The 13,580-nt window shown below is 33.5% G+C and overlaps 1 protein-coding gene across 2 annotated transcripts; it reads right to left on the reverse strand.

Moving 5' to 3' along the window:
• Positions 1-3,154: 3,154 nt before the first annotated feature.
• On the reverse strand, positions 3,155-13,537 carry LOC128987235 (protein fuzzy homolog). Of its 2 annotated transcripts, XM_054407987.1 has the most exons (10): positions 13,487-13,537; positions 13,149-13,252; positions 9,421-9,542; positions 8,642-8,789; positions 6,215-6,337; positions 5,750-5,947; positions 5,279-5,475; positions 4,993-5,126; positions 4,228-4,351; positions 3,155-3,445 (listed from the first exon to the last, which is right to left on the reverse strand). In XM_054407987.1, exons 2-10 carry the CDS (start codon positions 13,224-13,226, stop codon positions 3,388-3,390), a joined length of 1,182 nt encoding a protein of 393 aa, XP_054263962.1. In that variant the 5' UTR covers positions 13,227-13,252; positions 13,487-13,537; the 3' UTR covers positions 3,155-3,387. The 2 variants fall into 2 exon arrangements, with proteins under 2 accessions (XP_054263962.1, XP_054263961.1); XM_054407986.1 differs by lacking the exon at positions 13,487-13,537 and having other exon boundaries at positions 13,149-13,385.
• Between the last annotated feature and the right edge of the window lie 43 nt (positions 13,538-13,580).

Below are 13,580 nucleotides of genomic sequence, written 5' to 3' on the forward strand. Positions count from 1 at the left end.
ATTGCTCACTTTGCTCACTAGTTGCACAAATAACTATTTCAAACTTTACTTCCTCAAAGAAATGGCAAAGGTAGGTTGTAAAAGTTACCAATAAAAAACTAAGATATTAAATACAGTAATACAAAATATAATTCTATTTCAATATAATTAACTATTATTTACATTGCTATTTGTTATGTACAATAGAACCTTAATATTAGTTACATATTGCTATTAGGCACCACTGAAGTACAGTAGACTCTCGATTAATCGAGGTTGTTGGGACAGAGACTACCTCGGTTACTGAGAATCTCAGATAACACGGAGGTCTCTTTGATAATGTCAATATCAAAATACCGTAGGCATGACAATGACTGGCAAAAGGTGCAGAAATAAAATGCTACTGCTATCGTTTACATTCTTCAGACGACTTGTTCAGTTTGCCAGCCTGTACTATGTCATTTTATTTTCTATGTTGTTGTGGGACATTTGTAAGTTAAAATAATACTAGTAATAATAATTATTAAAAGTATTAATTTTATCAAATCACAAATTACTTGTTATTTTTACTTTACTTTCAATAAAAATATTTTTTAATAATGCAATTGTTGTTTTTAACCGAAATATAAAAATATTTAGGCATAAATAAATATACAATACATACCAACAAAATACATAACAACCTCGAATAACCAGTGCTTGGATAATCGAGTGTATACTGTATTAAGAAATATATAATCATATTAGATATGAAATAATTTATCAGTCTAGAATATACTGTCATTACCAATGCTATTTAGGATGGCTTGCATTTTATTGTTTATTAAAGTGGATTTATTTTGGTTTTTGGAATTTAAAATAATGTTTGTTGAAGTCAATGGAATTAATAAAACTGATGTCAATATATGATACACACTGAGTTTATGAATGGTAAAACTGTTGAATGTATTTATTTTTTTATTTTACACAAATATACCAATTCTCTTAGCCTTTTGTATATACATAATTCTTGAAACTGACTTTTCTCTTTTACCTCCAAAACCAAAATTTTTACAAGAAAATGTAATCATATAGTAAATAAGAATGAAACACATCTATGGCAAGAACTGGAAATTTTTAAAAGACGATTTTTTAGCATTTTTAAGGAGTATTGCATTAACAGTTCAAAGACTCACTGAGTCATAAAATTACGACAAAAAACTTAGGCCCGATTTCATAAAACACTTAACCGCCGTTAAGCCTTGCTCTAACTGCAGTTAGCTCGTAACTGACGAAATCGGATTTTACCACTCACCATTAGAGCTAGTTTAGACTAAACCGTCGTTAGATAATTAACTGTCTTGACCGGTTAACTTTTTTAATCTTTAGTTAAGTAAATATCAGCTGGCTTTAAGTTTTAAGTTTATATGGAAAGGCCAAATGCTAGAAGAGTATACGATACGAATTAGCTTTTGAAAGTGATAGTGATGAAGAGTAGCCTATGTTGTTCGCCGAACTAGGTGGATAAGAGAAAAGGTTAATGTTTTTACTAAGATGATATTAGTTTTAATACTAGATATGAATTATCAAAACGTTTTGCCTTTTTCTTTAGGTTATCCCACAAGGTTTTTAGTAAAGGCGTATCTCTAGTATTTTAGTGTCGGGTAAGTGATCAGCGATGGCGTAAAACTGATCGGGATCAAGAGCCACTCTTTTATCCTGGCTGGAAAAAGTGCTTTTCTACCTACATTATCAAATTCCTTTTTTCATAGTTTGAGAATTAGGCTCCTTTTTCCTTTCCCCGGTTTTGAGTAAGCCTAACCCTACGGTCAAACAATTAATTCAGTTCAGTCAGACGTAATTAAGGACAATAACTAAACCTAAATAGTCATTATTCTGCTAGTATTTATATAAAATCATTATTTTTATGTTATCTTTATTATGTCTCGTTCTTGTAACTCTTTTTGCCTCAAGTTTTCTCACTATTTCAAAATGTACTGTAAAAAGTTAGATTTTGAGTCTTGCTTGACTCAACAGCAAACCTCAATCAATTTGTTCCTCAATTGAATCTGTTTTAACAACATTACTTTGCCTTTATTTACTCATGTTAATTGTTTTGCTATTTATTCTTGTTTTCTGTTGTTCTTGTTGCTCAGAATCAATTGTATTCTTGCGATCTTGCTGTCTCCAGTTTTGCTTTCACTACCTCATAAACACCGATTTATTTTCTACGTTATGCTTACTTATTGCTCCTATTACAGCCTGGTATTATGACAGTTTTCTGCCACCCCCACCTGGATTTTACTCTTGTTTATAAAACCAGCGTTAGTTTTGACGCGTTTTCGTTGGTGAAACCAGATTTCCTTAACTGAGGCTAAAATCATCAGTTAGTTTTAACCGAAGATTAACTAAACCATCGTTAGCGTTAATTTGGTGAAATTGGGCCTTAATTAATTTGATTGATCTATAAATAAAATACCCCCGCCGCAGCAAACCTGCCGTCTAAGCGAATTTCCATTTGTCCGAATTGATTTTCAATTGATCTATTTAAATAACATTATTAGGTTTAACGAGTACCTAGGTTTGCTGCTACAAGGAAACTAATAAAGTAGTGTGTTTTTAGTAAAATATTGATAGCTTACTATAAAATAAATAAATTTGCCAACTTTGATCAAAATATATCCATAAACAAGCAAACTTCAACATTTTACAATATTCTCCATAAGAATAACATGGGAATTTTAAATTTACCATTTTTTTAGTTTTCTCCGTAACCAATAACCGTACAAAAACACTTTGATATACTGAATTGTTTGTTTTTTTAAGCTCTTTAAGAAGGTTTAGAGAAAAATTGGGAAATTTTGTGTTTTGAGGGTAAAAAGTGAGAAAAACCCATTTTTACCCCATAAAACCCCCTATAAAACCCTGTTCCCATGGTCCGATCATGCTGGATCGCGAACTCATTCAAGTTTATCCCGCCTTACACCTTCAAACCAAATTTCATCAAAATCGGATGAAAATTACTCAAGTTATCGTGTTCACGGACACATATATATATATATAAATCTATATATATACCTATATATATATATATACATATATAAAAATTTGAACGAATGGTGTTTTTGGCCTCTGGGGACATTAAAATGAAAAAGTAAATCGGTCCCGGGCCTAAGTCTTACCATGAGACCTACGGTAATAGCTACTTCCCTATAGGGAAATTCGCTAAAATGTAAATTTTCAGCCAAAGTTATGAAAGGAGTTGAAAGGCAAATGGGTTTATATTGCTAACATCAAGGGAAGTCTGTTGAATACTTCCCACGTTTTAAATAAGCACATTGTTTGCTTGGTATGTTCAAATTTGTCACCCTGAGACATACACTTCTTAACTTGCCCTATTTTGAGATTAGTTTCAGTAGATGCATCCTGTCACCAACAGAACTGTTTCTCTGAAATGAGAGCTTGTAAAGTCTGCTGCGTCATTAACCTGAAAATATCAATTATATTAATAAGAGTTAATAAATAAATGAGTTTGCTGAATAGAGTTTGTAGTGATGTGTTGGTCAAAATTGATAAATTCTCGATAGCGATTTATAAAAAATTGATTCTTGAAACTGATGCTTTTTTAACCCTACCAATTTTTTTTCCTAATCATCTCCTGTAGCCATGTAGACATCATGATTGTCTCCTGCAGTCACTGAAAAATACTGAATATCTACTGTGGTCATATGGTCATATAATCTTTTTCTGCGATCCACGGCAAAATTCTAATCATCTCCCGCAGTTGTGGCAAAATTAATAATCGTCTCCAGCACCCGTGCAGACATCATCACACGGTCACAGGAACGTTATCATTGTATTGCAGGGTATAAACAAGATTTTTGATGGGATTTTGGGAGACATTGATGTTCTCAACACGGCAAATAACGATATTACAACAATAACCTAGTCACCGAAAAATGGTTGGTTTGGGCGAGAAGTCAGAATAGGAGAGGTCGGATTGGTGGGGTTCTACTGTACATTCTAAGATGAAAAAGGAAGTTAAATGATTCAATTAAAATGTTGAACCTCATTGTTGTGTTAAATGTTCCAAAACTAGAATTAGTCTGCTAGCAGTACAAAGCAAAAATTGAATACAAATTCCCTAACCCAAATTTGTCTAGTAGTATGGAAATAAAAAGGTTACCTCAAGTGATGATCAAAACCAGAAATTTCAAAGTTTGGATTCACAAAACTTGTCAAAAGTTTTCAAATGTTTTGGTGGTTTACCTCATGGTATGGGTGGGCACAGCTGATGAGTATAACACACACAGCAAGTTGCTAGAAGAGCGCAGGGCGTGGACCTTGTGGTACTCAGAACACCAATATGTCTCTAGAGCCTTCTGTGGCAGGTCTGCAACATTAGAACATTTTTTACAGAGAACACATTTAGAAAATATAACTTTTTGGATAAACAATCGTCTTAGAAAGGGAGAATGATCCGTCATCTTTCTTCTATTTAGCTCTGGAAAAAGAGCTGAAGATAAATAAGAACTAGATAAATTTGTAAGTTGCCTTCACAATAAGGTGTGTATTTTTAGTTTTAAAAAGGCCTTTTTTTAATGAATGTTAAATGGGATTATAGTATGTATACTCGTGTTTGGCTCGCTGGGGGCTCTACCCCCAGGCCCCCTTTTAACTTTAGTCGTGATGAGAAATGGTCACGAGGGACAGGATATTGTCTGGGACATTTTTTCCGCGTTAAAACCCCAATGATAACTTTGCAGTTTCAAAGTATTTCATAGAGGGATTGCTTGTAGCGAATATCAAACAAGTCTTGACAAGTTAAGAGTCCCGATGTGGGGTTGGTGCTTTAGTGATTGAAATTTGCTAATTTGTTTTTTTTGGGGGGGAGTTACAATATTACAGTGCCTGGCACAAACTTTGTTGAGGGCCCCCTCCCCCTACATCAGATGTACACCATAGGGGGCAATATGAATATTTCAATAGGCCTACTCAACAACTACTGAATATTCTATTTACCCTGGCACTCACCCTGTTTATGAAGATGTATTGCTGTGTTGTAGTAGAAGTTACGCAGTATATCTGACGGTGGGCGAGTGTCCTTTTTGTTGGCCAAATTGTGGCAAAGAACAAACTTTCCAATATCACAGTGAATCAGCAATAGCCTGAAGAGGAAAGCATAATTGTACAGACATTTTAAGCAGATATTCCATTTTTAAAGCTAATTTATTTACACCCAAAACTACCAGAACCAGGTCTTAGTAAGCTTTACACAAAGGTACTCTGACACTGCTAATAATATGATTATTAGCCTCACCCCTGTATGCCTTGGTTGAGTTGGAGAGACGCAGGCAAGTTGCCCTGGTTGTGTAGAGTAGTTGCGAGTGTTGCTACAGAGCGGCGCCACCAGTTGGCTGCCAGCTGCTCTACAGTGGCCAGGTCCGGCGCGGGACCACACAGTACACTGACCCAAGCACCGGCCACCAGACACACACTGACCAGGCGAAACGGTACCTAAAACAAACAGGTTTAGATCCCTGACTTTATTCAATTGTGCCTTAAACACATCAATTTGTTGCGTCAATTGTGCCACTGCCAGATGATTCACCCTCGCCATGAAGTGGAATCTTCAAGCTAGGGGAGACAAACTTCAACTGGTGATGCCAAAATAAAACTATTATTTAGATAAGCTACAATGGCAACCCATTATGTCAATATGTATGTAACTAAAAAAATATTTGTATCTAGCTTCAAAAGGAAATGTATAAGACATTTTTCACAAACTCACCGAAGGACTCTTACACGGTAGGAAGACTGGAATGTCTGAAGAAGTTGTTGCAGTATTTGCTGCAACCACCAGACTGAGAAGTTTTCTTTCCTCCACAGCTAACTCCCACCACCCCAGCGTTGCCACGGCAACGCAGCCATCCAATAGTAAACAGGCAAACAATGACTCTACACTCTCCGCAAACGAGTCTAGTCTCGACTGTCAACAAATCATTTGAGGAGTTATTTTTGGCAAGAGAGTTAAATTAGATTCTAGTGGCTAATGGAAGGTCGCAATATTTAAATACGAAAATCAAACATTAGAGTGCAGTAGTCAAACCTACAATGTTAAATGCCAGTGAGACTTAACAGGAAACGGATATAGAAAACTCAAAAAAAGGAAAAATGAAAAAAGTTAGGGAAATTGTTGAACCGCCAAACCTACAAAATCCATGAGTTATCCTATTTTGTAAGGAACAATACTTACTTGCAACACAGTATTTTCCTCGTGTAGAACAACCTCTACTAAGGGAAGCAGTGGAACCCTAGCAGAAGCCCTCTCCCCAGTGTCCAAACATTCCAGCAGACGATCCACGATCGGAAAGCAGGCCTGCAAGTTTGATATTGTTATTTTTTTCACTGACATAGAGACAAATTTACAAAGTCCATCTATGACCTCACACTAGTAATTCTAGGAACATCATAATGTCTTGTTCACAATTGACTACTCTTTCTTCAATCTTGTGGCAGCTTTAACAGTCTCATAAATTTAATGTGACAAACACTAAATTCTTCTGCATTGACAATGATAGGCTGTCATTTGGTAGCCCCCATTTGTTCATATTATGCGAAGAACACAATTTCAATGAACAGTTGTTATTTGTCACTAGACCTCTGGTGAGATATACCTATATAGTGCGATATACCTTTTACCTCAAATGGTTTAAATGAATTAAATAATGTTATATATATAGTATGTTCGAGTAAAAGGGCAATATGATAATATTCAGCCGAAAAAAAAACCATGCGTGGGTTTTCTAATTTGAATATTACTTGAGAATTCTGCTAGGTTTACAAACTTATTAAGATATATAAATTATTACATCAAATATTTTTAATAATCCATTCTTGAGAAAACAATGTTTTATTGTAACAGGTAAAACAAGACCTTATTGTCTTATTCAGCCTCTGACATAATAGAAAAGGAAGGAAGATAGAAAAAGAAGTAAAGAAAAAAAACTATCATTTTCTTATTTCTCAGGGGTATCATTAATTCACTTTTCTACTTGGAGCAGATGGGCTTAAGTTTTCACATGCTAAAACCTTATAAAACCAGACCAAGTTTTTTTTTACTTAATTGTTTGGTCATTACAGACACAAAAGTATAATTATCTTGCCTAGCCTATATAAAGTAATCTGGATTAATTGGTACCAGACCCCATCTGGATTATCAAAATTACCTAAAAAAGGCAGGCATGTATTTTTTTAGTACAGCACATTAAAAAAATATATTATCCATCATAGGTAGAGTAAAGAGTCTAAAAGAGTGATGAGTTAAAAATATTTTTTATCTTCGAGTCACTATGTATCATAGGCCTATTTATTTCATAGCAACATGTGTACAGTGTACTGTAATAATATGACTTTTTAACTGCTGCTGGTTCTTTATTTGCAGCTAAGTCCTTAATTTCTTTTAAAAGACAGTACCTACGAAATTTTATTTCTACAGGGTGTCCACAGAAATTTTGTCATTAATTTCCCTGACTTTCCATTACTATCCATGACCATTAACCATTGATTTCCATGACTCATGAACTTTACTCTTAAATTATAATATAACGCAAACACACAAATAATACTGCCTAGACAGAAAATATTGAAATACGTATTAACAGATAACAATGGCGTACAACAGGTACAACGATGAACTAAATACAAACTCAAAACCCATAAACTAAGACAACTAACTGTATAAATTGAATTGTCATATTTGTGAACAATTCGGAAAAATGCTGCAATAGTCAGGGTTACGGCCAACTAGATCATTGAAAGGACCCCTGAAATCCATCCATCATTGGTGATTTCCATGACTTTCCATGACTTTTTGCCTATTTCCATGACTTTCAATGACCAGAATTTTTTTCCATGACTTTCCATGACTATCCCTGACTTTCCAGAATGGACACCCTGAAAGCTTGTTTCATTTTTTCTTATTTCAAAATATGTGTAAACTGTAAACACATATTTTTTCATTTTTTCAATATGCTATACGACTCTTTAAATACAAATCCAGACTGTTTACGGTAGGTATGTAGTTTTGACGTTTAAATTAACTTAGTGAGGTTTTATTGTAATGTCATAGGATTTGCACAAGTCAGACCATTGATAAGACATAAAAATGCCCAACGTGTATATTCTCTTTATTAGGTAGAATATTGTACTAAACATTGGACGATGCCTTTAAAATAACTCAGATCTGTTGAGAAGGTAAATATATAATACCTAATATATATTTGCTAATCCATGATTAGGCTATGTTTAACTAAAAATTATAGATTAATTAGTTCTGTCTAAAAATGGCTGTTGTTGAAAGGTTGTCAAAATAAAGAGTGAAAAGGGTTTATAATAGGTACCAGACTATGTTTATGTGTACTCCAATCTCAGCATATAGCACACAAAAACCCCTAGGACCAATAATGGATTATTGAACAAATATAATTATAAAGGGCCAAATTAACAGGGTGCTATAAACTGAGTCATAGTATGTGTTTGAAAATATCACTTTGGATCCATAAAACTAATATTTCTTCCATTACTGAATAATTCACATAAGAATGTCAACTCCACTATAGAAAGCAGACTCTTCCTGCACTTGTATACCTTACACCACCACCAGTTGTTAAGTAGTAGTCACCCTAAGTTCCCGCTTGAGTCGTTCCACACTACGGATCGTTCTGAGCTCTTCTACGCCGACACAGAGCACCATTGCTTGAAACACAGCGTGCACCAACTCCTTCAGCGTGCTCTCAATAGCAGGTGTACCAACTGCTATCAATGTTATGCTAGAAACAAGCAGCCCATAGGTGAAACAGTCAGTTTTGTAATAATTGAGAGTAAATAAATACAATGAGTTGTTTGTCACCACAACATAACAACCGCAGTGGCCATGACTGACGAGAGGATACTTTTAAAATTTCTGTATACTTTGAGGATACAGAAATACAGGTAATCTATTGTCTAATTACAATCAAATTGAGTAACTCTTTATCTAATTCAAATTTGTAATAAGATTCCTTTGGGTTGAAGCCTACTGAACTCCTTCCAAAAAAAGAGGAAACTAGCATAGAATTTGTAAGGTAGGCCTACATATTTTGTTAAATTGTCCATAACCAAAGAAAACGCTAATTCCACACCTACACACACATTGAATACACTCCCATGACAATTCATGTCATTCTTTGAAAAGGATCCACGTCAGATCTAATTGATTTCGGATAGTTTAATTTAATGAGCTGGGATTTTTTTTAGAACTAGGAAACTACAGTTTCAATGGAGCGCTACCCTGCACAAAAAAAAAACATAACAAAAAAACATATTAAGTTTGGTTTGAAGTCGGTATTGCATTGAGGAAACTGGCATTGAGCCTTTAAACTTAATGATAAATAAATAACGTGTTAATGAAATTTCCGTTACCTGTCTTCAAAGTCTTTCCATATGATGCTGGAGTCCTGGGATTGAGCGTTTTCAATTGTGATTTGTTGACTTTTGCCGAACATATGGACTCCATTTAATGATCCAACAATGGAGAACGCCAACTAAAACAAAAATTGGCCCACTAACTAAAACAATCATACAAAGAGACTGTGTCCTGTGTATATTATAATGACACTAGCAACAGAGCCCGTTGTAGTTAAATACAACGGTCCCTAGAAAGTACAGTAGTACATAATATATGCCCTTGTAAGTACCTGAACTTTTTTTTAAGAATGAAATTGTTTAGGAAATCAACTGATTTTCTAAAAGAGTAAAATAATTAAAAACAAATAAAAATATTTTATTTACAGTATTTCTTTGTAAACAACATTCTTTGTAAAGACTTCATCTGATTGTTTTAATAATCTTCCTTGTTCTTTGCCAGGGATAATTTTAATTTCTATGTCTTCAAACCTTTTAACCCTTGATATTGCAACATACAATTGTCCATGGCTGAATACTGGTGCTGGAAGGTATATCCCAACTTTATCCAATGCCTGGCCTTGCGCTTTGTTTATTGTAATAGCAAACGCTAATTTTAAAGGAAATTGCCGTCTTTTTAAAACAAATGGTAAATCTGTGTCCGTCTGTGCTAAGTCAATCCTTGGAATAAATACAATTTCACGTGCTGCTAATGCAGTTAAAACCTCTGCAATTATTGAATTGGGCTTGAGTTCTTTAACAATTAATCGTGTTCCATTACGTAACCCCCGTTTTGTGTTTAAGATTTCGTAGCAACATTATTACAGCTCCAATTTTTAAATTTAATTTGTGTATTGGCATTCCCAATTCACAAATTAAGGAGGTTGAGGAAGTTGCATCATCTCTGAGTGAAGTGTTGGTCAGACTATCTTGTTCTGTTTCTTTTTCATTTTCTGGGTCTCCATCCTTTTGATTGCTTGATAAACACTTTTTTACCCCTTGGAATAAATCTTTATCTATACTATAATTTGGTTTCTTCAATTTATTTTTATGAGCTGTTGATTCACGTCTGCCAGAACACGTTTTACTTTTTCAATTTTTTGATGCACGGCCACGTTTTGATTTTGGTAAGATTATATCCTCTTGATTCTCAGGCATACTATTGTATATCAAAACATCGTAATGCCCAGCATCCACATTTCCTGAGAATCGTAGTTTATAGATCGTTGTGCCTTCACCAACCGTTACAAAATAATCCAATTTCTCAGCATATATTTTGAATTGACAGTCAAAAACTCTTGCTGCAGCTTCGATTTCGACATTACCGGCGTATTCCCCATCTGTGGTCATCAAATTTCTGTATTCCGTCGCGTTTTTTACTTCTAGCCTATATGTCTTATCCCCTACGATCAAAGGACAATAGTAGTCCCAGTTATTGACGACTTCATCAAATACCGTGGATCGTATATCACTGTATCTGGATTGAGATTTATGGCATAAAAATGAGACACTTCTAAAGAAACAGTTTCCATCACCAACCATGTAGTGAAGAGTAAAGTTATTCATTTTTCAACTAATGTAAAATATTGAGTTTATAATTAACAGTTCAAAATAACGAATATTAAATACTATTTTAAACTGTGAATTATAAATTAAATTTGAAGAATTTATAATTGACAGTTTAAAATAATAATTTTTGGTTATGAAATCCATACTTCACTTAACTTACCAATACTTATTAATGGTACGGATTAAAAACATCACTTTAGAAACACACTTTACGGACCTCAACCACCAATTCAAATAGGAAACAACTAAATGTAAACAAAGAAAAATCAAGGAAATAACAATAAAACAATCAGCTGTTAAACTATAGGTTAATACACGTGTTCCATATGATCAGATGATGCATACTGGCTAACCCATTATTACTACCATCATTTTTTTTAGATTATTCATACCGGCAAACGTATTACTACCATAAATAAATAAAACTCAAACTTTACTAATTATTTGGAAATCTACACAGATTTTATTGACCTATTAATTAATAAAATCGGTCCAGTAGAACTGTAGATTTAGTTGCAGAAAGTTAACAAAAATCTCTCCAATTTAATATTTTATCACCACAATAAATTAGGAGGTTGCTAAGTTTTTTTGCAAATAACTCTTAAACGGTGAGGAAATCGACCAAAGTGGAAGGTGATATTCTGAAAGAAAATAAAATTTGCTACTAAGTACTCTTAGGGGTTTTTTGAAAATATTCAAAAAAGGCAACATAAAGTTAACTGAAATTAAAATTTTAAAATATTAACTATAAAAAAACAGTTTTTAATGTATTTTTGCTTTTTATTCTTTATTCACCACAAATATTAAATAAAATCAAACTTTCATAATTATTTGCAAATCTACACAAATTAGGCTTTCCAACGATACATTAGTTAACAAAATCGGTCCAGTAGAAGTCTAGATTTAGTTGTACAAAGTTTAACAAAAAATCCCTAATTCAGTATTTTTAACAACTAAAAATTTGGAGGTCACTTATCTAATTTGACAATAACTTTTAAATGGTGAGTAAATCGTAGAAAATACACGTGATATTCTGAAAGAAGATAAAATTTCCTACAATTATCTTCTGTGTATTTCTTGAAATTATTTAATAAAGGCAGCCAAAAGCTGACTACAAATATAAACTTGAAAATAAAAACCTGAAAAAACAGTTTTTAATGTATTTTTGTTATTTTTATTTTTCTACCACAAATATTAAATAAAATCAAACTTTCATAATTATTTGCAAATCTACATGAGTAAGGCTTTCCAATGACTCATAAATTAACAAAATCGGTCCGGTAGAAGTCTAGATTTAGTTGTACAAAGTTTAACAAAAATATCCCAAACTCAATATTTTCTCATTATTATAAATTCGGAGGTTGCTTAGCTTTTTTTCAAATAACTTTTAAACGGTGAGGAAATCGACCAAAGTGGAAGGTGATATTCTAAAAGAAAATAAAATTTCCTACAAATTGATACCATACACTTCTAGGAAACACTAAAAAAAGGCAGCTAAAAGTCGCACCCAAATAAAAAGTGTGAAAAACACCGTTTTCAATGTATTTCTTATGGAAAACATGTTTTTTGAAATTTTTCACCATAAATCATAATAAAAACAAACTTTCATAATTATTTGCAAATCTACACGACCTAAGCTTTCCAACGACCCATTAATTAATAAAATCGGTCCAGTAGAACTCTAGATTTAGTTGTACAAAGATTTTTAAAACTGAATTATATATAGAATAGATAGTGGATAGAGTGCTCGGCTGATATCCAAGAGGTCCCTGGTTCGAAACCCATCGGTTTCTTTAACTTTTTGTCACAGATTTGGCTTTGAATGTAATTTCTTCTTAACTGTACATCTTTTGTTAGAATTTTTGGCATTTATAATTGGAGAGAATTGAACCTTCATTTGTTTTTTTTCATTATCAGCAAGTTTGGTTGGTTAGGTTAGGTTATGACAGTAACTGCTGGACGCCTAATCCACGTCTGGTTACCGGACGCGTATCCTCTGCGATTACAATATAGTGAGATACTCATCATGACTAAATACTATCATACTAGGTATCAAATTATGGGATTGGGATAGCATAAAATGAATTTAGACAGTGGTAAATACATTAACAAAATTAACACACATTAACAAACACATTAAGTTACTAGGCTTAAGTTAGAAAAATAAATACTGGTACCGATTCAGAAGCTCCCCTATGTCTGGAGAACAACGGAAGACCACTTGAACTAGTGACAGCAATGACATGAATGCCCATCGTGCCTTGGCAAGGTAGATGTTAGGCTGTAAAAAATGAATAAATAATTAACTATAAATAAAAATTCGGCTAACCTAGGCGGCTACCCTAAATTAAAACCACTGCTTGATGCCCGTTTATATTGAAAGGCTTATAAACGCATTCTCTAAAGTAAAGGAATAGCTAGGACACTGGACTCTATAAAGTTGGACAATAAACACAACAATCGAAATATAACAACTAACAAGAACAAGCATTCAAGCAAATTAATATAAACAAACCTAAAAAAACTTGACAGTTAGTTTCAGTAGTGCAGTTGTTGACACTTTCACTTTGTAACTTTTTTTGTAATAATGTAAAACTAACAACAACAAC

This window comes from Macrosteles quadrilineatus, unplaced genomic scaffold (assembly GCF_028750875.1).
Source record: "Macrosteles quadrilineatus isolate MER2022 unplaced genomic scaffold, UCM_ALF_1.0 Scaffold_2__2_contigs__length_208266976, whole genome shotgun sequence".
NCBI classification, from domain to species: domain Eukaryota; kingdom Metazoa; phylum Arthropoda; class Insecta; order Hemiptera; family Cicadellidae; genus Macrosteles; species Macrosteles quadrilineatus.